The 27,101-nt window shown below is 35.0% G+C and overlaps 5 protein-coding genes and 1 long non-coding RNA gene across 8 annotated transcripts in view; 2 read left to right on the top strand and 4 right to left on the bottom strand.

Annotated features, from left to right (window-relative positions):
• The first annotated feature begins 2,602 nt into the window (after window positions 1-2,602).
• LOC113781961 (cleavage stimulating factor 64) lies at window positions 2,603-10,960 on the top strand. 3 transcript variants are annotated; one of them, XM_027327849.1, is made up of 10 exons: window positions 2,603-2,938; window positions 3,087-3,165; window positions 4,343-4,517; window positions 5,184-5,217; window positions 5,342-5,586; window positions 6,107-6,184; window positions 7,534-7,569; window positions 7,720-8,229; window positions 9,463-9,729; window positions 10,592-10,960. In XM_027327849.1, the coding sequence occupies exons 1-10, from the start codon at window positions 2,902-2,904 to the stop codon at window positions 10,727-10,729; spliced, it is 1,599 nt and encodes a 532-aa protein (XP_027183650.1). In that variant the 5' UTR covers window positions 2,603-2,901; the 3' UTR covers window positions 10,730-10,960. The 3 variants fall into 3 exon arrangements, with proteins under 3 accessions (XP_027183650.1, XP_027183651.1, XP_027183649.1); XM_027327850.1 differs by having other exon boundaries at window positions 7,714-8,229; window positions 9,523-9,729; XM_027327848.1 differs by having other exon boundaries at window positions 7,714-8,229.
• A 419-nt stretch (window positions 10,961-11,379) lies between these two features.
• LOC113782090 (mitochondrial amidoxime-reducing component 1-like) lies at window positions 11,380-15,246 on the bottom strand. The gene is made up of 8 exons (XM_027328002.1): window positions 15,141-15,246; window positions 14,098-14,247; window positions 13,496-13,672; window positions 12,918-13,006; window positions 12,771-12,835; window positions 12,487-12,589; window positions 11,744-11,854; window positions 11,380-11,669 (listed from the first exon to the last, which is right to left on the bottom strand). Exons 1-8 carry the CDS (start codon window positions 15,244-15,246, stop codon window positions 11,544-11,546), a joined length of 927 nt encoding a protein of 308 aa, XP_027183803.1. The 3' UTR covers window positions 11,380-11,543.
• A 1,102-nt stretch (window positions 15,247-16,348) lies between these two features.
• On the bottom strand, window positions 16,349-18,145 carry LOC113782089 (beta-amyrin 28-monooxygenase-like). The gene is made up of 3 exons (XM_027328001.1): window positions 17,197-18,145; window positions 16,797-16,984; window positions 16,349-16,648 (listed from the first exon to the last, which is right to left on the bottom strand). The coding sequence occupies exons 1-3, from the start codon at window positions 18,143-18,145 to the stop codon at window positions 16,349-16,351; spliced, it is 1,437 nt and encodes a 478-aa protein (XP_027183802.1).
• Window positions 18,146-21,111: 2,966 nt separating this feature from the next.
• Window positions 21,112-22,228, top strand: LOC113783597. Its single transcript, XR_003469927.1, has 2 exons — window positions 21,112-21,219; window positions 22,161-22,228. It is a non-coding gene; the product is annotated as an uncharacterized LOC113783597 (long non-coding RNA).
• Window positions 22,229-23,539: 1,311 nt separating this feature from the next.
• On the bottom strand, window positions 23,540-26,935 carry LOC113783775 (mitochondrial amidoxime-reducing component 1-like). Its single transcript, XM_027329982.1, has 6 exons — window positions 26,725-26,935; window positions 25,730-25,818; window positions 25,584-25,648; window positions 25,245-25,347; window positions 24,000-24,113; window positions 23,540-23,913 (listed from the first exon to the last, which is right to left on the bottom strand). Exons 1-6 carry the CDS (start codon window positions 26,918-26,920, stop codon window positions 23,788-23,790), a joined length of 693 nt encoding a protein of 230 aa, XP_027185783.1. The 5' UTR covers window positions 26,921-26,935; the 3' UTR covers window positions 23,540-23,787.
• The window catches only part of LOC113782088, a 13,832-nt gene continuing 13,658 nt past the window's right edge, over window positions 26,928-27,101 (bottom strand). Inside the window, exon 12 of the mRNA XM_027328000.1 lies at window positions 26,928-26,978. Within this exon, the coding sequence (XP_027183801.1) occupies window positions 26,928-26,978 (51 nt within the window). The remainder of the gene's footprint in view (window positions 26,979-27,101) is intronic.

Here is a 27,101-nt window from a genome sequence, read left to right as displayed (position 1 = left end):
TTGAAAAAATCCTTTTATTTTTATATTTTTGGATCTCTTAAAGTGAAAAAAAAAAGAAGAATAATCATTCTAAATTTTTATTTTTAATTATCTATATAAGGGTAAATATATTTAAAATTTTTTGACCATACTAATTAGATTAACGTTAAAATAAAATTTCAAAAAAATAATGTTAGAAATTAAATCGATTATATCACTATAATTTAAATGAATAAAATAATAATAACAATGTAGTAATATTATAGAATAAAAGGTTATTTTTGTCCAAAATTGCTTAACATGTTGAGTTGAATTACTTATGGGGATGAAATGACTAAAAAATAACATAATGGGGTAAACTGCTAGTAGTGATATAGTTTAAGGGGGTAAAATGATAATAATCCTTAAGAAAATAAGCACAAAAGTGAAGTGAATACTATAATTTGGGAAAATGTTCAAAAGTATCTCACATTTTATAAAATGATTTTTTTCGTTTTTCATTTTTAAAAGTATAATTTTATATTCCTTATAAATTCATAATGGTTAAATTTGGTCCCTATCTAAGTTTTTGACTAGTTTTTTTTTTATTGAAATTCATCACATGCCTTGCATATAATCATTTTTTTATGAGTAAAATTGTCAAATCAAATTTTATATAATTTGATCTATAATTCTCTACATTTCACAAAATAAATTGTTTCGTTCCTCATATTTCACAAAATAAATTTTTTCATCCCTCATATTTTGTAAAATGAATTTTTTTATTTCTCATTGACCATGCATATGAAAATTTTTTTTAATCCATGTATATATCTATTTGATTTCACCTGAATAATACGAATAGCATATAATATATTTCTATTTGATTTTATCTAAACAGATTAATTATAGTTGTACACATACTATTCAATAGATATATACATGGATTTAAATTTAACAATTTTGTTTTAAACCCATATATATCTATTTGATTTCACTATATGAATCCTTTCAATATTTGTGACCTTTTCTCTTTTGATAATAATTTATTTATTGAGTTGCGTAATAAGACCATCTAATTAATCGATCCTAATTCAAATTTTATAGTCATACTAATAAATTACAATCATACTCATCACTTTTAAGACTAACAGTTGAATTTCTTATTGTGTGATTGTTTTAAAATTTGAAAGTCTCAATCACCTATTTCTTTTTGTTATACTTTTCTTTTATTTATTTTTTTTGTCCAAATTTAATTCATTATAAACATTTGATAATGTTTAGAATTAAATGTTTTCTTTGTTTTCAATTTTCGAGTAAAAGGAAATGAATATGAGTGAAAAATTAACAAAATTTTTTAAAACCCTATATATACATCTATTTAATTTCACCTGAGCAGTACGTTCAGGCGAAATCAAATATAGATATATTATATACTATTTGTATTGTTCATGTTAAATTAAATAGATATATACATGAGTTTTAAAAAAATTTATTCATACACATGATCAATGAGGGATGAAAAAATTATTTTGTAAAATGTGAGGGACGAAAAAATTCATTTTATGAAATATAAGGGATTATGGATCGGATTACATAAATTTTGATTTGATAATTTTGTTCTTAAAAAATGATCATGTGCAAGGCATGTGGTGGATTCCGACCAAAAATTAGTCAGAAATTTAGGTAGGGATCAAATTGACCAATATGAATTTGTAAGGGATATAAAAGAATATTTTTAAAAGTAAAGGACGAAAAAAATTATTTTGTAAAATGTGAGTGACGCTTTGAACGATTTTTACCTACAATTTTTCTTCTTTAGGTGAAATTGAATATTGACAAAATATAGAAAAGGAAAAACAATAGAACTCATTTTTTACAACTTTTGCAGTCCACTGCCAAGTTTGGCTTTTCTTTCGTTTTCTTTATTTTTTTTTCCTTGGGGCAAATCAAAGAAAAAAGTTTTTTTTCCCTTTTGAGTTACATTTTTGGTCCACAATGTCCTGAAAACAAATTTGAACAATTAATTTTCTTAAATTTGAGTGATTAATGGCAATTATGATGGAAAAGTTCTTCAATTATTCAATTAGTCTAGAAGGAAAGGGAAAAGGAAGGCTAATTGAGTTCAATTTGGTCCTTGGCATTTTAGTTCAGACCAATTATATCTCCAACTTCACACAAATATATTTGAAGGTCCAATTACTCTTTCTCTCTTTCCTTTCCACTTTGGTCGAAAAGTCATATTTGTCGGCTGACGCCTTTTTTGGTTTGTAGTTTTTTCATAGAAAATTTTTAGATTTTTTAACGAATATATTTTTCAATTACTTTTTTATTTATATATAATTTTTTTGTAATCGAAAAATTTCAAATTCAAAATCTCTCACGCCCTCTTCGACTCATCCAATCAATCTCTCTTTCGATTCTCCATACCATCCAACCAACCCCAATATTGCTTGTGAAATTGTTATAAAGCTAAAATGCATTATTATTCTCGAGGTCAGTGGTAAAAAACTATAAGGACTACTTTGTGCAGTATTAAAAAATAAAGGGTCAACCGACAATAAGGCAAAAGTTTCGAGAGCAAACTGCACTTTGAAAAATAGCCCACGCCAGAAACACGAACTCATCTCACACACGTTTACAGAGGGGAGAGTTCTGGGTTTTTCTCAGAACAATTTGTTTGGAAAGGTAGAAAAGAGGAATCAGTGAATTAATTTCATAATTTGGTAGTAAATAAAATTGTTACAAAAGTTAATTTGGGATTGTGAAGTAGAGTAGTGGTGCATGTTTTCACCAGGATTTCTATGGCAACAATAATAGAAGAATAATAAAATAATTCAAAGGAGGAAGAAGATGATGAAGCTGCATGCTCAAAGCTTCTTCACCTTCTTCTTCTTCTTCTTCTTCTCAATCTTACTTTTTTAGCTTTCTTATTGAATTTTAATGGCAACTTCTCACCCTCAGCACCGCTGCGTCTTTGGTTAGTCCCCCTCTCTCCCTCTGTCTCTCCATGGTTATATTCGAACCTTTTTTTTGCAAAGTTGATTCAATTGGAATTCTGTTATTTATCAGAAACTGGGAATTTGATAAATGGGTTTTTTTGTTCTGATTTTCGGGTTTTTTGGCAGTTGGGAATATACCTTATGATGCAACTGAAGAACAGCTGAAAGAAATTTGTGAGGAGGTGGGCCCTGTTGTTTCCTTCAGGTCTGTTGTTTTTTCTGTTTAATTCCTCATTTTGCAGCTTCCTCTATTTTTCCCTTTTGATGTGTTTAGAAGTTGAATTTTTTTTACTTTTCATTTTTGTGGGTTTTTTTTTTCTGTGTTGGATGCTAATTTAGTTAAATATGTGAGTAGGTGAAACTCAATTAGTAATAGTATTGGGAGTGAAAAATATTGTAAACGAGCAAAATGGGTTGAAGATATGATTTACTTTTGTGTGTTGGCAGCCCTCATCTTACAAATTGAAGCATTTTTGTTTTTGTTTTTAATTTTTTTTGGAACCAGGTTAACTGAATGTCTTTCATTTTGCATCTAAAGAACAAAAATTTAAAAAGAAGAAATTTTTTATCATTGGAGTTGATATTGTGATATTTTCATATGCTCTTTGTTCCTCGAATTGGGTGAGTTCTTTCTTGTTGCTTGTGATTTGGGAGAATTTTTAAGTCAAGATTTGGTCTCAAGGTTTTTATAGCTGAATCTGTAGATTTAATTGCAATGTCTACTCTCTTAAGAATATTTGGCGGGAAAACAGTCAAGCTAGGCTTTGTTTCAGTTTTTGACATGTATAAGCTCGCCTAGAAAAGAGTGGCTTTGGGTAAAAATGGACCTTCAAAGGAGCATAGATAAAAGGAGGTGTTTTGATGCATAGTACTGGAAATTGTATGCAACATGATAGGTATCTGACATAGTAGGATTGTTTATATTGTTGCAACCTCCACCTCCAGCAGAGCTGCAAAGATATATTGAATTTGTAGTCAGACGATAACTCCCTGACCTAGAGAATATTTGGTAGAGTGTGTTTGGCATGGCATGGACTTTATTGACAGAATTGATTAAGCTACTTCTGTATTGTTCAGTGGGTAAGTTCTTCTATAGTGGCGTGCTCACCAATTTTCTGTTAGTCCATATTGATGCAATGGTTTAGCTTTGGGTAGATTTGAAAAGTAAGAGCCGGGATGACATTAATCTTCAAACACATAAATTACATGGAAAGGATCTTAGAATTCCTTGGCCTGGAAAATCAACTGCATTGCTTAAGATACATTGTTAAAAGCTAGTTTATGTATAGGAAAGGGATGTGGTGTGTCTTTACTTTTTTCCTATTTATTCTAATCTTAGTAGAGTTTGAGTGATCTATAACTTATTATTTCATTTAGTTCAGATTAGTAATTGATAGAGAAACTGGGAAACCAAAAGGTTACGGATTTTGTGAGTATAAGGATGAGGAGACGGCTTTGAGTGCACGCCGGAATCTTCAGGGGTACGAGATAAACGGACGACAATTACGTGTTGATTTTGCTGAAAATGATAAAAATGCTGACAGGAATCGCGAACAGGTATGTACTAGTACCTGTAGAAAATTGTTTTTTTTTACCGGGAATTTTCGTTCACTGAAAGAGTCTTAGGGCTTTAATAGTAGTTACTAGAGAGTCTACAACCAAAGTAAAACAGTTTATTGGCCCTAAAGAATTTTGTCAAGCTGTCGTATATATAGAGATGAGAGGGGCAAGGTCTAATTGCCCACAAATGAAGAATGAAGCATCTGCAGATTAATAACACCAACTACAGCGAACCAGATGCTTGCTGCTTGTGTATTCACTCATTGATTAAAGACAAGACTGGCCAACTACTAGTGTGGGTATATCAGTATATTAAAGAATTTATGAACTGGTGGAAATATTGAAATAAAATAGTTCTTTTTAGTTAATTATCCTGATCATTGTTGGTGGTAATTCTATTTCTTACTGTATGGAAAATTAATATGCCCTTAGGGGGTGAGCAGAAATTTTTCTTTAAGAAATTGAGGCCTTTTAGAGGATCCTTTCATTCTTTTCTAGATAGTTAAAGGTTTGATACAACAAATTTGGATAACATATGGTAAATCAGCCAACACTGGAATTTGGGATGGGGCAATCAGGAACACTCTAACTTTTTTCCTCTTGCAGGGTACTAAATTTACTTCAATTTCAGCTAATTTTTGTTTTGACTCTTTTTCCTTGCAGGGCCGTGGTGGACCTGGAATGGTTGCACATGTTGGTAAGTTTCATCTTTACTTGCTTCTCTGGACTGTCAGTACACTTGTCCCTTGCATAGAGCAAAGAAATTCTGGAGTCTAAATTATCTTGAGTTATCATAATCTAGAGATATTTGGTATTTGTAGATAATCAAAAACAGTTTGGGGGACCAGCAGTCCTCAAGGATTCCAGTCTTCTTCAGCCAATAGGTGTCTCTGTAGCTATGACTGCTGCAAGTATCATGGCACAAGCTCTTGGTGCTGCTCAGACTGGTGGCATGTCCAATCAGATTGGTATACCTAGTCAGCCAACATTGGGCAGTGATCCTTTAACTTTGCATCTGGCCAAAATGTCAAGAAGCCAGCTAATCGAGCTTATGTCTGAGATGAAGGTCAGTTTCAGATAAAATCTTTTCTGCTTGAGCAAGTTATGTGTGAATGTCAAAGCCTAGATTCTTATGTATTCCCTCTGAGTTATGGATATTCTTTGCAGAAGAATATGATCCTTCAAGGAGGCTTAAAACTTACTTAGAAACTAGAGAAATTCTAGTCTCTTTCAACATGCACATCTAATTGCAAAGGAAGTATCAAAAACCTGATAAGCTAGTTTAACCAGGCAAAGGGTCTAACTTTCTGTCTAGAGACTCTAGACTAGATAACATTCAAATTCAAGAATGACAGTATATGGATTATACCGCCTTTGCTCCATTGATTAACTTTATATGTAAGAAAAATAGAACTATGTCAAAAAATTTAGAGAAACATGTAGTGAAGGATTAAACTCTGCATATAAACTTTAGGAATTGACATCACAAGGTGAAGTAATGGGGGAGATCTTTTAGAGTGAGGGCTTATTACTTCTTGGATAACTTTTAATGTATCAAATTGTTTTTGTTCTCATTTTCATATCAGGCAATGGCTACACAAAACAAGGAGCAAGCTCGTCAACTGTTACTTGCGTGCCCCCATTTGCCTAAAGCAATTTTACAGGTTTTCATTGATCTTCCATACCTCTGTCAGTTTATGATGAGATTAATGGATCCCTGTTTTATGTCTTGTGCAGCTACAGAATATGCTTTCTTACAGTTTTATGATATTTCTGCAAGGACTTTGGCTGTGTGTATATACCTGAGTTTGTCTCATTAATTGAAATTTAGGAAGAATAGAGGGAGGATTTTTTTTTTTCCATAAAAAATGAATAACTAAGATATTGAGCTATAGTTTATGACTTAAACCATGGTTGCTGGGCGATTTGCAAAGCTTGTGATTTTCAGAACGAATTCTCCAGAGCAAAAAGCTGGTTGGTGAGAGAATTTTGATGTGTAATCCAGGAAAATCTTGTCAGAAGCATTTGAGGCAATTTAGGCTTCTAATTTCCTAAATGTTTTGCAAGTGATTTCTTGATCAAGAGTTTCTGATTTTAGGAGTTGAATTTCATAGGAAATTCAAGAACAACATTTGAAACGATGCTGATTCTGGCTTGAAATCTGGAGGAACTCCAGTAAAAATAGACTTCTGCATATGTATACTGTTGTGAATATAAATAAGCCAGGAGAAAAATCTTTCTGCCATTGGTGGCTCTTGAGGATTGTACCTGATATGCTGGGAAGGAGAGTTAATCTATGTGATGAGGAGTTGTCATTTAAAATTTTTTGAAGGATATATGCAATTAAAGAATGATATTTTGTGGTACACTAAAGGAACAAAAGAGAATGCTTTAGGTGGAATGGGCATCGTAATGGAAAATCTTCCCTCAGGCATTATGCCAGAAACTGTTTCATAAGCAAACTATTGAAGGACCACCAAAGGTAGCTTGCTCTTAATTGGCAGTGACGATGCCTTCTTACTTTGTATCCAAGCTGGAGCAAATAGTGGGTGCAAATAATCCTTTATTATCTTGAGCAGATCACTCAAAACCTCTTAAATGCCTTGGTCAGTTGAGAGAATAATTTAGATTCTGAAAAATTAAACATATTTACGGAGATGAAACAATTCTTTTTGGTGTTAAGTACCCTATGTATGGTATCAAGTCCTTGGGGATCAAGGATACACACTATCTTTCCATATAGGCATATTAGTTATGACTACCACTATTATTGATGTTACTTTTAAGTATCTTGTTACATGTCACTTCATCGTTAGTTGTGCTTTTTTTTCTGAGGTTTTCTTCAAGGATTAAAAAGCAATTACAGCAATATATTACATCAAGTGAAGATGACTAGAATTGAGCAATTGATCTATTCTGCTATGGCCTGTCTTCCGCTACTCCTTTTCTTGCCTTAGTTATCTGTTTCTGACTTTCTTGCTTCTTTACAAGGTTGGTTGTGATGTCATTGCAGGCAGGGATAATGCTGGGAATAGTACCACCACACATGGTTTGTCATGTTGCCCTGAACGATTAACTTTTAGTTTTATAGTTTTCTACTGAGCTTCGAATCTTTTGAGCATGAGATTTGAATGTTTTGTTCCTCTCTCTCTCTCTCTCTCTCTCTCCTCCTCTCTTTCTTTAAATTATAAAGTTGCAGATGCCCAACATTAGGCAGGTGTCTGCTCCACCATTGCAGCCTTTACTGCAAGATGGTATGCAGAATCAACTATTAACAACTCAAAATGTTCCTGGGCTCCCCCCTCTTCCACAGAATAAAGGGCAATACAGTTTGTTGCCCACAGCACAAGAGGGTGCAATTTCTGCTAGTCGTCCAAATTCTATGTTGAATAACCAGCATGCTTCGGTAACTCAGTTTCCTATACAACCTCAAATTCAGCTTCCACAGCCTATGCAGAATAAAGTTTTGCAGCAGAACCAATTGCCTATTCAGTCTGGAAATCCAGCCCTTTCATTGATACGCCCTCAATCTCAGGGCAATTTCTCATTTAGACCGCAAATTCAGGCAGCAGCTTCCTCTTCTTTGAAGCATCACGTGCAAACTCCTCCTCAGATGCAACATTTAGGGCAAGTTACAGCAGCTGCTACCGCAGCATCTATTCAAACTTCTCAATCAATACAGCCACCACTGCTGGATCAAGGCTTTCAGGTGCAAGTTTCAGTTTAGTTTCTTGTGTGCCCAACTGTAGAAAAGACCAACTGTGATTGGTATATAAGCTTTCCTTAGGTTTTGTTTGACTGGTCTTGATCTAGTGAGACTGCGAATTGATGTAAGGTCATATATGGGAGAGTCTCGACTCCTTTAACAACTATAATTTGAAAATTGAATCCAACCAGATAATGCAGAGCTGTAGCATTTGTATCTCCTATTTGATTTCTGTTGTCTAACATCTTTTTGCATTAAGCAACTAGGATTCTTTGAATTTAGATCTAGTCTGTAATCAGTCAATATTCCACCAGCAGTCTTACAATCTGTTCGGATTAAATAGTATTAATTGAGATCTGGAGGAGTTATATATGATCTTGACTTCTGAAATTTCTTGAAGTATCTCTTCCGTGCAAAGATAGGATTCAGATGACCATGATTAGATTTACAGTGGGATGCGGGGAGTAAGAAAGCCCAGATCATGCTTCTTTATTTCTAAATTCTCCCCCTAGACAGGTAGATACATTGCAATTGGTGATGACCTAGAAGGCATGATTGGAGGAAATTTATGATTTGTTTCTTTTTGTATCCTTTGGTTGTAATATATCTGCCAAGTGGGCTGATCTGAAGTGGCCAAGTGTCTAGGGCTATACTGAATTGTATTGCAAGTGAACTGGTCTAATTAATCCATGTGTTGTATCAACCATAATGATATGTTTGCTGAGTTCAAATTGTCAATCTTAAAATCTTGGTTCAAGTGGCTTTTAATCTATACCTTAAGTACAGTATACATTTTATTTGATTTTTTTCTCCTGTAGATTTAACCAGTATGCTCCATGACCCAAATGATGTAACACATTAATGACAACACTGACTTTTTCATCAGTTTGACTGATGAATATTTTGGTTTGTTGAGATTAGTTCTCTAGTAGAAATGCTCACATCTGCTAAATTTCACTGTTGCTATCTTCCAACTTTTGTAACACATTAATGACAACACTGACTTTTTCATCAGTTTGACTGATGAATATTTTGGTTTGTTGAGATTAGTTCTCTAGTAGAAATGCTCACATCTGCTAAATTTCACTGTTGCTATCTTCCAACTATTTGACTTGGCAAGAGCTAACCTTGCCGTAAGTTTATCCTGATGTTTACATTCTTGCCTTTTCATTTGGAACAACACTATCTTCGTAAATGTAAATTTGTGGTTCTTGTATGTGTCTGTTTTGCTAGCAGCATGGTTCTTCACTGTTATCTGGCATACAAGATAGCATTAATAAAGATCCACGCAGACAGGTTATGATTTCAAGAGTCAATGACAGTCTAGATCCAACAAATCAGCCATCAAAACTGGTTAGGTTAAATGACGGAAGGCCTATACCTTCGCCCACCGATGAAAATATGGCAGCCTCTGCATCTGGACCATCTCAGACTTTTAGCATGACTACAAACCAAGTTCCTAAAGTAGAAGAAGCTTCTGTATCTGAAAAACAAGCTGCTCAGGTATCTGCTGATGGGATTATTATTTTACATCCATTTTCTACAATTTAGAGATTTATGATCCTGCACAGTCAGTTTCTCAAAAGTACGACTACTTTAATTATGTATGGTGTGTACGGATGGGTATGGATGCTGATTCTGTTGAGGTTATGCTTGAACTGGAAACTATTTTTTTTAGATGGTCAAGCTGTGTTTTCTTTTTCTGTTAGTAGAAATTCAATCAAGTTTTATGTAGATTTGAGAACTTATGTCTGAAGGTCTTTACATGACTGAGATCATAGTATTCTAGAGAATTGCTTATGGCCTTATATCTGTCAAATTGGAAAATTCACTGAACTAGGAAAATAGATGGAAAATTTTTGCTTAATATGATCAGCTTTCTTCACTGAGGATTTCACTTAGAACATCATTGTAAGATCCTTAGGAATTTAATATAGCAATGAAAGAACAAAATGGAACTAGTGATTAAGGAAGTACGAACTGAGATTTGAGCATGGCATTGGTTACAGACACATATATCTATTGATGATTAGTTAACTGGAGCTCCATCTATTTTGGTACAAGTCATAAGTTAAATTTTGGAATCTTTTATAAATTCTTGCCATATCTTTCCAGACTTCATTTTTATTCTTTATTGGGTCTCATCTTGCGTAAATAGACTGGCTCGTGGCATTATGCAAACGGCGGTTTGAGTTGGAGTGTAACTTCTTTGCTGAATATGACCGCAAGACTCCAGTAGTTTATGCATTTGAAAATTGGTGCTTATAAGTTGTGACCTTTTTCAGTGGCAACTATGAACAATTGAATGTTGGTGGCTTGGTTTGTTCTTTAATTGTAGTAAGACTTTGGTTTTCTCATTCTCAAGGTACAGCTTCCTCCTGATGTGGAGACTGCTCTGCTACAGCAAGTGCTTCTTCTAACACCTGAGCAAGTAAGTTCACTGCCACCTGATCAGCAGCAACAGGTCATTCAACTCCAGCAGATGCTTCGGCAGGCTTCATAGTGATTCAACTGATGCATAACGAGTCCCTACTCAAGGGCTTCCATCCCTGTTTAATTCATAGGCCAGAGGGGCATAACAACACGTAGTTGATTTTACACTGTAGAGTGAATGTTTACACAAGATTTAGCATAGCATCCTAAATGCACGAGAGTTGTGACATCAATGTAACGGTTTTACAGGGTTGTAGATTGCAATTAAATCAAAGGAAACACAGAAAAATTTTGGTTTTAATGTTTTTGTTGTTCCATTACAACTTCTGTTTAGTGTAACATTCATTTCCTGAAGTGTTAGTGATTTTTTCTTTCAATGTTGAACTTTGTACACTAAACCAGGCATCTGTTGTTTGTTTTGTCTAGGATCATATTGTAAATCAGAAGTTTATACTATCGATCCCCTACCATTTTATTATCTACAAACAGCAAAATTGGTGGCTATAAAAAGATGGAACAGATAACTGAATCATTTGCTTGTGTATCCAAGAGTTCAGCTGCAAACTATCACTTGATTTTGGAGTTCAATTATCACTCATGAACCTATATTAAACAATCTTGGATGGTTTGATCTTCAATATCAAATTTATGATCACCTTACCAGGGGACATACGAGCCAACAATGGAGGAAAAGTGTTCCACAAACCAACCACATAATTCTTAACATCAGATGAAAAGTTTTACAACTAGCTTGACTGGTAAACATATAACGAAGGGTTACAGTTTAAAACACATCTTTGCAAACATAAAATGTTTGACCATTATACTTGCATGGTTTCAAGGCAGGGCAAGTGGGCAGAATCTGTACATGGAACATATTAAGGTCAAGCTGCTGCATCGTTATAGGAAGGTAATAATTCGCGAATATAAACAGGATCTCCCACTTGTATTTTCTTCGATTTCCATTGAGTAAGTGAATCTTTGCAAACTAACATTTTTCCAAAGTAAACCTGCAGATCCGAGCTAAGTTAGTAGCAGGATTTGGTCTCTAGAAGGACCATGACAATGTTTTGTTTATGCTTACCCTCCCCTGTGGTTTTTTATCTGGACACAGGACTTTGTCTGAACGAAACTTTCTCAGCGTCTCCGTGGGCTCTGAACCTGCTTCTGCTGTTTCTTGATTGATGCTTGGTATCTGTAAATAGTAAGAGGCAAGATTTCTGAGCTTAGAAACTCATAGAGAGATTCAGATGTCAAGTCTTTATAGGTGCAATAGCATACTTTTGTTACTTCCTCTGTGCACATTCGCAACACTAACCTCAACTAAACAAACAGCTACGGAAATGGCAAATACAGATTTGACAGCAAACATATGTATTATGGCACTTTTTTTTTTATCTTTTTCTTGCCCCTTTTTGATTGGAGCAATTTTTTTGCATCATGATAAGAGGCAGTGAACTTCTAGAGCAGGTAATCCTCCAGCATTATCTCAGGGCCTCCTATCTAGGCAAAGGTTCAGGATACATATTTGAGCCCTCTGAAACTTAATTTATGGAGTGAGTTCACTACCAAGATCAGTAATGAGAAAAGGTGCAAGATTGTTTACAATTTGCCACTCCTCTCTCTCTTTCTCTGAAAGCAAAAAAGAAACTAAAATACTTTCTAATCGAGGACTTGTTGGGATGGGGGAAGAAAGGAAAAGGTTACACGATAATCAACTAAAATGATCAGGGCAGATTAGAACCTATACTTGATTAGTCTTCACAAATAAAATCTGAGTATACTGATCAAGAACAAAACTGAAGAAAAGTGAGGTTTTACTTTTACCTTACAGCGGTAGCATAGCTCGCCAGCATAGAATGTTAATCTGTTTATGCTGATCTCCTTCCACAAATCCTCAGAAAATGGCTCACATCCTTCAACAAGTATACTGAAAAACAAAAAAAACACATCATTTTTGAAGCCTTTTGAATTCTTCTGCATTGGGTAAAATATGGGTTATGGGTTATGAAGCATATAGGAAAAAGGAGTACAAATATACTCAGAAAGTGAAAGGAAACTGAAAGAAGCAAACAAGAGCAGGAGAGCAAGGGGTTCGAGCATGCATATACTTAGGTCTAAACCGATTCATGGGTATAGGTTCCTCCAGACGATCATTTAATGCATCCAATGATCCCTGCAGAACAACCAATGAAAAATTCTTAGATCAAAACTTCTACTTGGACAGATATCGATTAGTACCAGTCGCACTAACTAACCTGAGATGCCAGGAGAAAAGGATACATGTCATTAAACTTAATCTTATAACTGCGGACAGGATCAGAGTAGACAGGCCTGGTTTCTGATGCTGCATGATTAATCAAAACCCAAATTACTGTCTGATTTTGTGACTTAAATACATTTCAATGATGCATGATTTCAATAAATAAGCTTCAGAAAATAGACTTTCAGGGAAAAAAAAAAGCTATAATGCAAGAGTTTGGTAATAAAGCACGCATACATGAAATTCGTTCTTTCTCAAAATTATCATCTCTATTCCTTGGATACAAAAGATAGTCCTAATTCTGGACATTGGTGCATTTCTGAGACGAGAGTAATGCAATAAATTTCTAGAAATGATAGAAGCCAAATTACACAGGGAAAACAAAGACAATTTGAACATCCAAAGATAACAGAAAAGGACTAGAAATGTTAGTTCATCAAGAACCTAATGCTGAAGTTCATTCTGATTTGTATGCAGCAGCCTAGCTCTCAGCATTTTATGTTGCCAAAAATGAGTTCATATACATTTGCCCAGAGGTAGAAAGTTAAATCTCATTGCCTAACTGAGTGCTACCTTCATTAAAACGCACTAGCCGACTTGGTTTGCCAAGAAATCTGGAGAACCACTCTGATGCTTCATTTCCCTCATCAAGTGCCCCGCCAGCCCACTCCCAGATTGAGACTCCATCTGCTATTGTAGATGGTTCGGCCAGCGGAATCTTCAATAAATCCATGCCTGTGGCCCTGACAACTGTTGGATGAAGAGAACATTGATCACCAGCTAAATCTGCAGCTACTTTAAACAATCATTCTTTTACCTTGCATTAATGGAACAAAACCAACTCTCTGAACTAACTGAAATCACAAAAGAATTAAAACTGTTCCTGATTTTTTAATTTTTTAATTTTCTTTCCAGGCGTTTCTTTCATTTCTCAGCTGTTACCACAACTCCAATTGGAAAAAAGCGATCGGTGATCTGCCATTGTTCTAACATTTTGGTCCACATTGCGCAGGAAAAGAGAAACGACGGTCGAAAGCAACAGGGAGTATTAAGATCTTAAGCAATTTACTTGTTGAACTAGCAAGAGTGGACAAGGGGAAGGCGGCAGAAAAGAGGAATGAAAACAGCCTAATCAAGAGGTATTATATATGTATTCTCAGTGATCAAGAACTCACCTAAGATGGAATTGTTATTTGGTTCCCAAACATCAGAAAATGCTTCTATTGGCATTTCTACCTCAACTAGAGCAAGTTTTGGCTCAACTCTTTGACTATATGCCCTGCCTTTAGAATTCACAACCATCCACAATCTATCCCACCTAAAACCTGTAAGTAAATTTAAACAGAAGAAAAGTAAGCCAAATTTCTGCCAGAAAAACTACCTTTACTTTTGAATCGAATATCTTATCAAAATGAAAATCAAAAGAACAAAGATTTCATAGAGATCGAAAAAGTAGTTTGATATTGATAATGCATGCATCATCTGATTCACTCCATCTTATCAAGAACTTTAACGAAATAGAATACAGCTGAATTAGGAGAAGAAAACTCAAGAACACAAGTCTGCTAACGAGCTTTTGGCAGATTAAGATGTTATAATTCTCTTTTATGGCTTAAGCATTAAGATGCAGATGCTAATATCCGAATAGAATAACATTACTGGAAGGGAAATAAAACTTATATCATTGTAGTGTGGATCATCTACTCAGAATTTACAGTGCTATAGAATATGGAAACAGAAAAGGAACCATAGAAGATTTATTTGTGCAAATTTGACCTGACACAGAAAATTTTCTCTTTGCCAACATCACACTTAACAGATTGAAGATCATTGAGCCATATTCCAAAGAAAGAATTTTTCCTTTTTCAATTGATGGAATTTTTTTATATTTTGTCAACAACAAAGAACTCTTAAGCTCTTAGTTGCTAGAAAAATTGTTTTAACAGTAATACCACACTGGCTTGGTTTTGTGGGGTGATGAGGACCCTACCCCCTCTCAATTCTATAATACCAGAGTTGAAATAACAGAAGGAAGTGAATTAATCTGGCAGCAGACAAAAGATGCAACATTTAGAAATTTCAACTACAGCATAAACATGCAATGAGGCCATCCTCTCCCATTCATCCATCACTGCAAAATAACCAGGAAAAGCAGCAGCACTAAAGCATGTTCTTGAAATTGATAAGGTTGGTACAGTTACAAGAGTGTAATTCATACCAGTGGATGCAAGAGGTGCTTCAGAGACAGAAATTCCACGGCAGGATTTGATTGGATATATGAAAATCGATGCCACCTTTGCTGCAGCCACTTCTTGGGATGCCATTATTTACCTTCACTTATGCCCCTTTTTCTTCTGCTGTCAAACTATACAACTTTGATGATGAATACCAGAAGGAAATGCCTAAGCTTTTTCTTACTTTGAAGAAAGATGTCAATTCATACTTGATGAAAAATGACTTAAAATAGTAGTAGTTCCCTTCACTAAGAAACCAAAAGAGAATGCTATGCTTTGTTTTTTTTTAACAACCAGGCACTGACTTCTGTGGACCATTATTGATTACTATTTTAAACCAAGTTTAACACATTTCGTGCGATAGTTTCTTTCTTTCTTTTTTTTAAGCATTAGATGTTGTCTAGATAGAAGTTAATAATTTCAAGTTTTACATTCGATACTGGTTGCCTGATGGGTGCAAATCGTTCTTGGACAACTAGCTAACTATAGCATTCTCTAATTAAGTATGACAAGACTTCTCAGGGGAGTTATATGTCAGCTTATAATTTGTTTATCAAAAAGATACACATCAAATATGTGGTAACGGCCTAATTTTTGCATTTTATGGCAGAACATAGAATTTGGAACCAATTTGGTGCAATTTTTATATTACAAAAATAACATTCTGTAGAAGTAAATATAGATTTTCTGAAAAATAAGAGAATAAAAAAGAAAGAAAGAAAGAAAGAAAATACTATATTTTTGAGAACCATCTAGGATGCAGCATATTTGGCTTTAAAGAAACAAGATAACATATTAATCTCTTTGTTTGCACATATAATATTCTTTGATAACTCCTTGGGGAAGTCTTACTTTCTGTTTCACCAGAGACAAAATGATACTAGAATACAGAAATGAATTGTTACAATACATATCTAAGTTGACTAACAAACTTTATTTTGAAGATATAGTCCATTTCTCAAATGAACGAACATATTAGGTCTGTTTATGGATACAGCAGAAATAATTTGCACAAATTTTCACAATAATCTTTAGAAAAAAGAAAAAAACAACAGCAAACTTCGAACTCAACCAAGAAGCCCATTCACGGGCACTGGAGATGCATGGTACGCTATCTTCCCCTGAGGCTGGAGGACACAGGAAGTCCATTCCCGGGAACAGGAGATGCATGGTACCAATAACTGCTTGCAAGCTATTTCCCATGAGGCTGGAGAAGGACGGGAAGCCCATTCGCGGGCACAGGAGATGCATGGTACACTATCTTCTCATTTGGAATTGCCTTTTTCAGTTGAAATTGGGTCACGATTCTGTACATGAAAACCAAAACTTCTAGCCGAGCATATTCCTTTCCAGGACACATTCGAGGTCCTCCTCCGAAAGGAACAAAAGTGTAAGGAGCAGGTCCACTTCCCTCAAATCTTGAAGGATCGAACTTCTCGGGCTCGGGGAAGTACTTGGGATTTTTGTGAGTTGTGTGCACTGTCCAAAACGTCTGCAAATAAATTTGATTGCCGCTGAATTTTCAGTATTCATAGCTCACGGTCATGAAGAAAATAAGATTGCAGGATAAATATATACATATGTGTTTGTGTGTGTGTGTGTAGATATAGATATAGATATAGATATTTCAGCTCATATACCTTCCATCCTTTTGGAATCGTAAAACCGGCATAAGTGAAGTCAGCAACAGATTCCCTGAAAGCTCCCTGAGCTGGCGGCGTCACCCTCAGGGATTCACGGGCTACAGTCCATGAATATTTCATCTTCTCAATGTCCTCCCAAGTCAACAAATCGTCTGGACCTTTTGTCTTTGCAATCTCCATTTGTTCTGTGGTGATGAATACGATAATCAATGTCCGTTAACTTATTTTAAAAAGTTAGTACACTAAATTTGAATACGATAATCTCCTTTTGAATATATATATATATATGTATATATGTATGTATGGGTGTATGGAAACTGAATTAGTCAATCAACCATTCTTTACACGGAAAAAACAAGGAGAATTAAAGTTTGGAAGTGGCACAAGAAATTTTTACCTCTGAGAACCTCTCTGTAAATGTGGGGAAGCTCAGCAAGGTGCTTCAACACAAAGGTGACTGCAGTGCTTGTAGTTTCATAGCTTGCTACCAACAAGCCTATGATGTTGTTGGAGATTTCCATTTCACTCAAATATTGTCCATCTTCATCTGTGACAAGTAGCATTCTCGACAGAAGGTCCTTGCATGCTGCTGCAGTTTCTTTATTCTCCATCAGCTCCTTTCTCCTCTCCCTGATGACCCTCAACAGCTCTTCACGGACCATTTTTCCACCTTTGATAGCTCCATTGTAAGCTGTTCCAGGGAGATCAATAGGGACAGAGAACATCCCATTGGTAACCAGATGGAAAGGATCAGCCAGTTTCTTGATGTGCTCAGGATCCATAACGCTCAAAAACAAGCGACAGGCTAAATCAAATGTGTATTTTTTTGACAAAGGGAAGACTTTAACTTCCTTGTGAGGAGCCCATTCTTGTTCGATATGTTCCCGAGCGAGTGCATCCATGACTGGAATGTATTGCTTCAGAGCTTCAGGCTTGAGAATATCATGCATGAAACTACGCTTCAGAGCTGATACTTCCTTTAAAGAATCCTCAACAAATTCAGGGAAAAGCAGAGCTTTTTTCATGGACTGAGGCCACCATGAGGTTAGAAGTTTGTTCTCGTTTGTGAATAGAAACTTGTTGCCTTGTGCACCACAGAAAATAGCCATTTTTTCTCCCATCAGGGACGTCTGAAACACGTCTGGTGAATATTTCTTCATTCTATCTTTTACAAACTTCTGGGGGCCTAATAAAGCAAACTGCAAACTTTCTCCCACCATTGGCCACCCTGACGTTCCTGGAGGAAGCGTCAAGCTGCTCGAATTTCGTTTGCGGATCAAGAAAATGAAGGCAATTGAAACTGGGATCACTGCAAGTGTTACAATGTATGCTAAGGAGGAATCCATTGTTGCTCCCCTTTCAGTATCAAGAAGAGAAGTCGGTGATCTTATGCCTTAGGGAAATCAGTTCAAGGGTATTTATAGGTGATGAAAACTTCAGCAAACCAGAAAAGACGAGCACAAATAAGACGGTATGAAGCATAAATGAGAACGAAACCCAAGGCAATTGTCGTTCTGGAAAATGTTGTTTTACATGTTACAACATATCAATCATGACAGAAAATGGTATTCAACCACGGACGCTCGTCTCCATATTCTTGTTTTCTTGGTCTTTCAAATACCAGAATTTGTATGTATGTAACAGCGGGTTGAAACTTGAAAACTGTGTCTGGCCCTGATGTTTCCATAGTTTGTGACAAAAAGGAATAAAAATGTCAGAACGGCATTTAGCATAGTAAGGATTAAAGAACTGATTTTCGGTGTGGGAAATAGCAAATCACATGTAGTTAAGTTCATTAGTTCATAGGTTTTACCAAATATTCATTGCATCTTGAATCTTTAGTTTTATAGGGTGTAACAAACTTGACACCACTACTTAGTTTTGTAATTGTGAAAGGGCTCCATTTGGATTAGCTGTTTTTAGGAGTGTTTTTGAAAAAATTTACTGTAACAGTTTATATAAAAAATTTTTACTATAAAATTTTTTTGAAATATTTGATATATTGTATGGATGTGATGTTTTTTTGGAATTATTGTGTATTATTGTAGCATTGTATTTAAAAAAATTATTTTTGAAAAAATAGTCAATCCAGATGGAGTAATAGTGACTCGTGGAATTAGACTTGTTAGTGGTCAAGAAAATTTCAAAGGGATGGTCACTATTGCAAATTTTTTACAATGTTTAGTATTACACTTATATAAGTATTTAACTACGTTAATATCCACACAATTTTTTGAAATAATATCCATATAAATTTTGCATAGTATTGGTGTACGTAAATGAATTTCAAACCTAGGTTAAAACTATTTCAATGTAAATTTAATGAGATTGAGAGGATAACTACAACAATCATATCGGACACACGCAAACGGCAATGCTTGATTTGCCCCCATTCTCATCACTAAAAAACACTACATATTGGAAAGGAGTTGCAGAGTGGGCTCAATAAAGCCCAAAGGTCAGCATAAAGTTTGCCGGATTTATTAGAAACTAAGCAGCCCCCAGCCGAAAGTTTGCCGGATAAAGTTTGTGATTCAGGTGCAGCATGAGCAGACATGATATTTTTTTTTTTTTAAGAGTATTTATGAATGACCAAAATCAGCAGTTGATTGCGAGAATTGGAGACAAAAGGATCAGGTAGATACATGTTGTGTATATGCAGTGTGAGCGTGATTGTTTAGGCCCTTTAGGGTTAAGAAGACGATTGCATGCATATTTTAGTGATTTTCTAATTCTTGTTTTCCTGCTAAAACAATAATTAAGATTAATAAGATCAAGAATGGGACTTCAATTCTTTGAGATGATTTTAAAAAAAAAAAATTATGTGTTTTTTGTTTTATTAGCGTTTGAATTTGGTTAATTTGCTTCAACGACGTGAAATTTTCTTTAAATTGGCAAACCTGGAATTGAGTGCCAATATCAATACGAGTGGGATTGCCGAGATTTACTGATTCGTTTTTGTTTTTTTTTTCCTTTGGGCTTGAACTTGGTTTATATAAAGCAACATAATCTTGGTTTCTTTAAATTTTGTTCCTTCCCAAACTGATTTTTTTTTTTTAAAAAAAAATCACCTACTGCTTCACAAAATCCGATCAACTTATATTCTTTGGATTAATCTTCTATACACTAATAATATATATAGTTTCACTATTAAATGCGCGACACATAATCCGAATTTGAATTTAAAATTTAAAATGAGGTAAAAAGCTACAATAATTCTTAAGAATTAAAATGAGGTAAAAAGCTATCATAATTCTTAAGTGCCATAAGGTATACTTCAGAAAAAGTGCTACTGTATTTTTTAAAAAAAAATTATTTTAAATAATCTCCTATCCTAACATGATTTATTTATAATTCTCATTATTAATGGGTTAATTTTATAATTATGTTATTCTCACCATAGTGGGTTACTTGTCATCTTGTGTGAAAAAAAAAACAGAAAGAAGAAGAAGAAGAACCACCAACGATGATTTTTTTTAGATAGAAGGTTACTTTTGCTTATATTTTTCTATTTTTGGAGTTAATTCTTTCGCCGTTGGTATCTTGTTTTAATAGCAAATGCAAAAAACATATAGAGGACCATGTTGGAATGTTTTCTCGATTTGGAGGACCCGATTAAGATTTTCACTTTTAGAGTCCAAGGTACAATTTTGTGCTACCTTTGGTGTCCAAATTGAAACTTTTTCTCTCAAAGTGACCAAATTGAGATTTTTATTATTTGGAATGATTTAAAGGATAAAAGAAAACCTTTTAAAATTTCAAGGACTCAATTAAGATTTTGAAATATTTAAGCAATACATTTGATAAAATTGAAGTCTAACAATTGAAATCTGAAATCTGAAATTTGAAATTTGAAATTTGAAGTGTGAATTTATTAAATTATTGAATTGTTAAGTATTAAATCTAATATATTTGAGTGTATGTCACATTCAATGATAAATGAATAATTTATCGCTTAATTTTGGGAGCAAGTTTTGCCTTGAAAATTTAGTGACATTTAATTAATTCAGATGTTTAATTTTTTGTTATCAAACGATCTGAATATATTAAGATCTGAATCTATTAAATTTACGTACTGAATTGAGTTATCAAACAGGACCTAACTCAAAAAAAAAAAAAGAGATTATCTTATCAAAAATTTTCCTATTTGTGTCTATATTACAATTAGAACCAATACTAACACTATTTTCTAATTTTCTCCCTCCAAAATCCTGAACAAAAATTAGATGACCAAAGAAAGGGAGGGACTTAAGGATAAATATCATGAGGTTAGGGGTAAATTTTGGGAAAAGAAACTTCGGAAAACAAAATCCTAGGGTTTTATGTGCGCCGAGAGTGTTATATAAACCATTGCTCTGGTGCTGGAGGAGGAGCCGCCGCACCAGCTGCTTTACTTTGCTCTTCATCGTCGCTAAACATGGTACTCTGTCTCTCTATCTCTATCTCCCCTTCAAATTTCTTCCGATTTACCATTTAATTTGGTTTCTCTTTGCCATATTTCTGTATGAGTTTCGAGTTAATGCGCCATTTGTAGTCATTTTCTTTGCATTTTTTTCCTTTTTTTTTTGGTTAATTCTTATTCGTGGAAGAACTAGCATTTGTTTGTCTTCTACTATTACTTGAGGTTAGGGGATTATCGATTCATTTTTTTTTCCATTTCGGGCTTAGGATCTTTCTTCCTTTTTGGATTTTATTTTACTTTGATTTTAAGGAAATGTCATACAATCGTTTGATTTTGTGTGAACGATGACTATTGGTTGGAGTGGATATACGAATATACGTAATTATGTTGCGGTTATTACCGTTTTCTGTTGTCATTTCCCCGTTTCATAGCTTCCTGGGCTCAATTTATATAAAATTTCCCCTATTAGCGTTGAGATCATATGCACATTTACTTTTATGTAGAATTTGTTTTGAAGTTCTGCTTAAATTTGGTAACTGTAATGAGATTGAGCGATAGCTGAATATCTAGCTATGTACAATTCAGTTGGTGAAAGTTTTCTTTTTGAATTTGGACCATCGTGGACTCATTATGCTTGGATTGACTTTGTTATCAGAGCTCATACGCTATTGTCCTGATGTTATTGCAAGACTGTTATCTAGTTCACAAATGGTGCTATTTTTTGATAAATTCACTATGTTTCTATATAGGGAAGAGGAAAGCCTTAGAAGTTGAAATCTGATAAAGAGACACTTAGGCTGAAAAACTGATTTGCGAGAATTGTTTTTCTGCGGAATTCCTACTTAATTCATTATTATGCAATAGTATCTACTTTTACAGTAAAACTTTAGCTGCTAATGTTTCTTTCTTGTGGATGTCACTAACTGCCTTCTGTTTTGATCTTTGATCTTGACTCATAGCCGAAGCAAATACACGAGATTAAGGATTTCCTTCTCACTGCTAGAAGGAAGGATGCGCGTTCCGTGAAGATAAAAGAGGAGCAAAGATGTGGTGAAGTTCAAGGTTCGCTTGCTCTAAGTATCTGTACACACTCTGCGTCTTCGGACTCCGAGAAGGCTGACAAGTTGAAGCAATCACTTCCCCCAGGTTTGTGATGACTGCTTTTTACTCCAAGTACTGTGATATTCATGCAGTAGTATTTTCCAAAACCATTCACTACCATAATTATGTAGTGTAACATACTATCAATCAGAATATAAAGTACAAGCTCGTTTTTTGTGCTTTTTATCTCTAACTTCATTTTGCTATTGTTGATAATGATGTGGAAGTCTTCATAGATTGAGTAAACTTTGTCTAAGTTGGATTTTGTAGTGATTTGAGTCGTGCTTCTAAACCTTTTTTGCCTTTACAATGTTAAAACTAATAGGGTGAGATTTCATTATTTAGCTTCATGTCTTTGCTTTTCTGAGTTTGAAGTGATTTCTTGATTTACCTTTAAAGCTGGATTCTGGCCAGATTCTTAAACAATGTATGAATTTGAAAACCAAAATTATGAATAGACAAGAAATTGGCTAGTGGCGTAATTTATGGTTGAGTTGCCTTGCCCTTGACATTATCAAATAATAAAGGTTGCAAAGAGCTCTGCTGCATTATGTCTGATACTTGTGGTGTAGTTGAAGATTGTTTTATCATCTTTCCTGGGACACTTACCGCTCGTTTCTCTTTCAAGTATTGCAGGTTTGAGCGTTGCCAGGACCTGTGCAGCTTAGAGCATGTTTGCTTCAAGCAGTGGTTGCTCAGAATTGTTTTGTTTTAGTTCGCATTACTTTGTTTAGTTGTACGAGTGTTGCTTATCTTAATGGTCAAGGATTTTGAGATTTTGCCAGCAACTAGATTATACAACTTGCTGGTTACAGAATTTTGATTTAAATTTGTCTTCTTGCAATTTTTTTTGAGTGATTGGGCAGATTTCTAACTGCAGCTTGGTTCATCCACTGGTATTACTATCATATAAAAAAAAACACAAAAGAGGAGGAGGATTCCACAATTTGTGCTTTGTGGTTTCCAAAATCTAGCACAGGAGCCTTTGATCTTCAGAACAGGAATCAATCAATAATCAGATCAGTCTGTTTTGGCCCGAATTTGACCCTTATTATAAATATAAAAATGAGCAGCAGGTTTTACACTTTTTCTTCTTGTACATTTTAAGTGGTAGCCTTCACTAAGTGTTTATCAGTCTTGTGCTACTCATTATAGATAGTTTTAAAGAAAAGCTTGATATAATAATTACCGTATAAAATCTTTTTAAAAAATATCTCAGATTACTTGGACGGCATTGTATAATAATAAAATATCTTTGCTTAAGGCAAGAACACGGGATTTTTATTTGTTTGCATACAATTCCCTCTGTAATTCTGAACCGGTTGCCGAGCAAACCATGCCATGGCATGCAGTAGAGGAAATGCATCGGGCAACGGGGGAAATGATTCACAAAGGCGAAGAAAATACCCTGTGACAACTTGTTTATTTGGTTCTTTTGTTTCCCATAAAACAGATTACTGGCAAATGGGAAGACTACAAGAGCATTCAAGCTGCAGCATCAGCTGCAGAAGAGAACGCCTTGAGGACATAGACAGGATTTCCCACCGTTATCATCTTTCCCTTTCCTGGAATTTGAGAGTCGGAGCATACCATGTTCTGTCCAAAATACACCTGCAGATTCAAATGCTCACACCCTCAATACGTAATTATGCTGATAGATTATATTCCAAGTTATAGCCTAAGTTCCCCTGATTTACCTTGGTGCCCTGCGGTTTCTTGCTTGGGCGCAGTACTTTATCTGAACGGAACTTCTTCATAGTCTCGGTTGGCTCGGAGTTTGCCATTGCAGTTTCTTGATTAATTGTGGGTACCTGAAAGAGACATGTAGCATAGAACATTAAAGTCTTCAACTCTAGATTGATGAGAAGTACTATAACATATCAACACATGCACGCCTGAACTAACAATTGCATTCAATAAACACAGTCTATCTAACAACCATCTAAAATCCCACGCTTTGGATGCGAAAGATTTGAGTCAACATTACAGATGTTAAGATCATGTAAGGTCAGTTTGTAATCTGTGATGAACAGACATGTGGCTTTTGAGCTGACATTGTAAATTTGACTGGACATTTACATCAGACTGAGAATCGAACTGCTGGAAGTACAAGAACAGCAACTATCTTTCTACCCTAGTAATTATAATCTACGAGTTTTGTGATTTCAGCATGTTATAGCACTGCGTGTTTATTGAGGTTTATGTCCATCAGTGCAAGTTTGACCCAAAATGAAGCTCATGATGAAATGAGGGCGAAAGGTAAGGAATAAATACATTTGATTATGGCTGGTTAATTATGAAAGTTGAAAAAAGAAATCCAATAGCAGGTTATCATGAACGGTTCTTGTGTATGAGATTACAACCTTTCTCAAGCTAAAAAATACATTACACAGCTTAGAGTATGAACTTTTTATTGTAGTTCTGATTAGCTCTCAAGCTATTTCGCTTCAAAATTCCTAATAGACCAGCTAAATTCTACTTCGGTTCTTAGAGTCTCATTTATACTCAAAAAATCACATGATGACAAAATATCAATTTCCTTTTAGGTAGCAGACCAAGTTGGACAAGTCTTCTCTATGGCTCTTGGAGTCTATTAAGTGTATACAAATAAATGTGCACGGTCGACTCGGAACCTATGGCAACCTGCAAAAATTTTTAGTACAATCGTATTCATATTTAAAGCTTTGTGACATGCATGGTCAGCCACAAATTCACATATTGAGGAGCTACTTAGCATTTTGCGACACTCAACTACAAACCAAGCACTGTTCTTCCAGTTGATAAGACAGCCACATTTCTGTTAGCAATAAAACATCTGGCAACAAGATGACCAATAAATTACTGCCCACTGAAAGCCAGGATCTCTCCACTCGACAATTGGATTCTAAAGAAACAAGGTGAATGAAAATAGTTCAGCCAAAAGATAAGGGATAGGATATTACCTTACAGCGAGAGCATAATTTGACACCATTGAATGTTAACTTCTGGATCCTGATCTCCTTCCACAAGTCCTCAGCAAATGGTTCACATCCATCAACAAGAATACTGCCGTTGTGCAAATTTTAATATCTTTAGTTCAAGAAAAGAACATTTTTTTGCAGAAAGAATAAACAAGAATCTCTGCCCATTTCAGGAGAAGCAAACACCTGTAAGGATTTTAAAAGACCAAATATGTTTGGTCTGAGCACTGCAAAAATTGAGTGTAGCTATTGTACGCAGAAGTGTTAGATATGCAGTGAGGAATGATCAAAACTATGAAAAGGAGAACTTTCTATACTTACTTGGGCCTAAAACGATTAATTGGTATTGGTTCCTTGAGAAGTTTATTCAAGGCTTCTAATGATCCCTGCAAAAGGCATATTGGGAATTATCAACATCTGGAAACCATCTGATAGGACAATGCCACTGTAATTCAAATTTAATTAACCTGGGATGCAAGGAGGAAGGGATACTGGTCAGAAAACATGACTTTGTATCCAGGAGCATAGTTAGGGTCGACATTCCTTGTTTCTGACGCTGCACCACAAACAACACACAAAATCATTCTCCTCCTATCCATCTATATTTTATTTATTTTTTTCTTTTAAATAAACAGCCTAGTCATTCTGCTTTAGGTGCAGCATGGACTGCACGTCAAATTTTTAGATGCAAAGAAAAACAGTAGCATTTTTGGATTCTAAGTCATCAACAAGGACATCCAACTAAGTCAAATCCTCTAATTGCCAACAACTGGCAACAGGCAATCAAACTACCCTGTATTTCAACATGTTAGCAATTGTGGAAATTCAGGGACATTACCAAGTATTGATATATAGACAGTCAATTTCCTGCTAATTGAATAAATCTGTCAGTAAAGCATAACATGAAAAGCCTTGGAGATCCTAGCCTTATAGCCTCAACTTACGACTGCAACTCAAATTTACTTTGAAACTTCAATTCTTGTCAAACATAGTAAGGATCTCTAGGCATCAATTGTTAAGTAAACAGACTATCAGAGAGATCCATGTATGACTAAGAATCTCAAACTTAGTAGTACAGACAAGTCATCCTTGAAGTTAGAGAAGCCGATGGTTCAATCAAAAAGTTCAAAAACCAAAAAAGAAAAAATTGAAGAATAACAATTAAAAAGATCAAGAGAAGTTTATTTCAAGCCAGGTTTCTGTGAAATGTAGCCAACCAACAAAAGAGTACAGTTCTTAATTTATAAAAGGGGCAAAAAAAAAAAAAAAGCTACAACGCTCAACAAGTTGCTTTCGAAATGCTTCAGAGCATGCCTAGTGACCTTTCAAGAAATAAGCAGGGTAAATATCACAAACATGAATTTGCATTCATGAGGTGAAGACAACCATAATATCAAGCGGCAGATTTTTCATTGCTAGACATAAAACCAGAATTTCTGTAGATATAAAGATTGATCGCTACCTTCATTAAAACGAACTAATCTACTGGGCTTTCCAAGATATCTGGAGAACCATTTTGATGCACCATCTCCCTCATCAAATGCAGAGCCAGACCACTCCCAGACTGAGACACCATCAGCTGTTGCAGAGGGTTTAGATAAGGGAACCTTCAGTGGATCCATGCTAGGAGCTCTTATCACTGTGACATTATGTATCATCCATTAGTCAGAAAAAGAACATGCATAATGTAATCATAGAACCAGGGGAAAAGTTCCCCTACCTCGGAGGTCAGGGAAAGGAACAAAAAGTTACATGCACATCTTATCAATGTTTATGGCATATCCAATAGGTCACCAAAGATTACAGGTATATTGCAATCATAAATATAGGAAGAAATTC

This window comes from Coffea eugenioides, chromosome 9 (genome assembly GCF_003713205.1).
Source record: "Coffea eugenioides isolate CCC68of chromosome 9, Ceug_1.0, whole genome shotgun sequence".
NCBI lineage: Eukaryota > Viridiplantae > Streptophyta > Magnoliopsida > Gentianales > Rubiaceae > Coffea > Coffea eugenioides.
The sequence above is the reverse complement of the archived record's forward strand: the minus strand, read 5'-3'. Positions and strand labels throughout refer to the sequence as shown.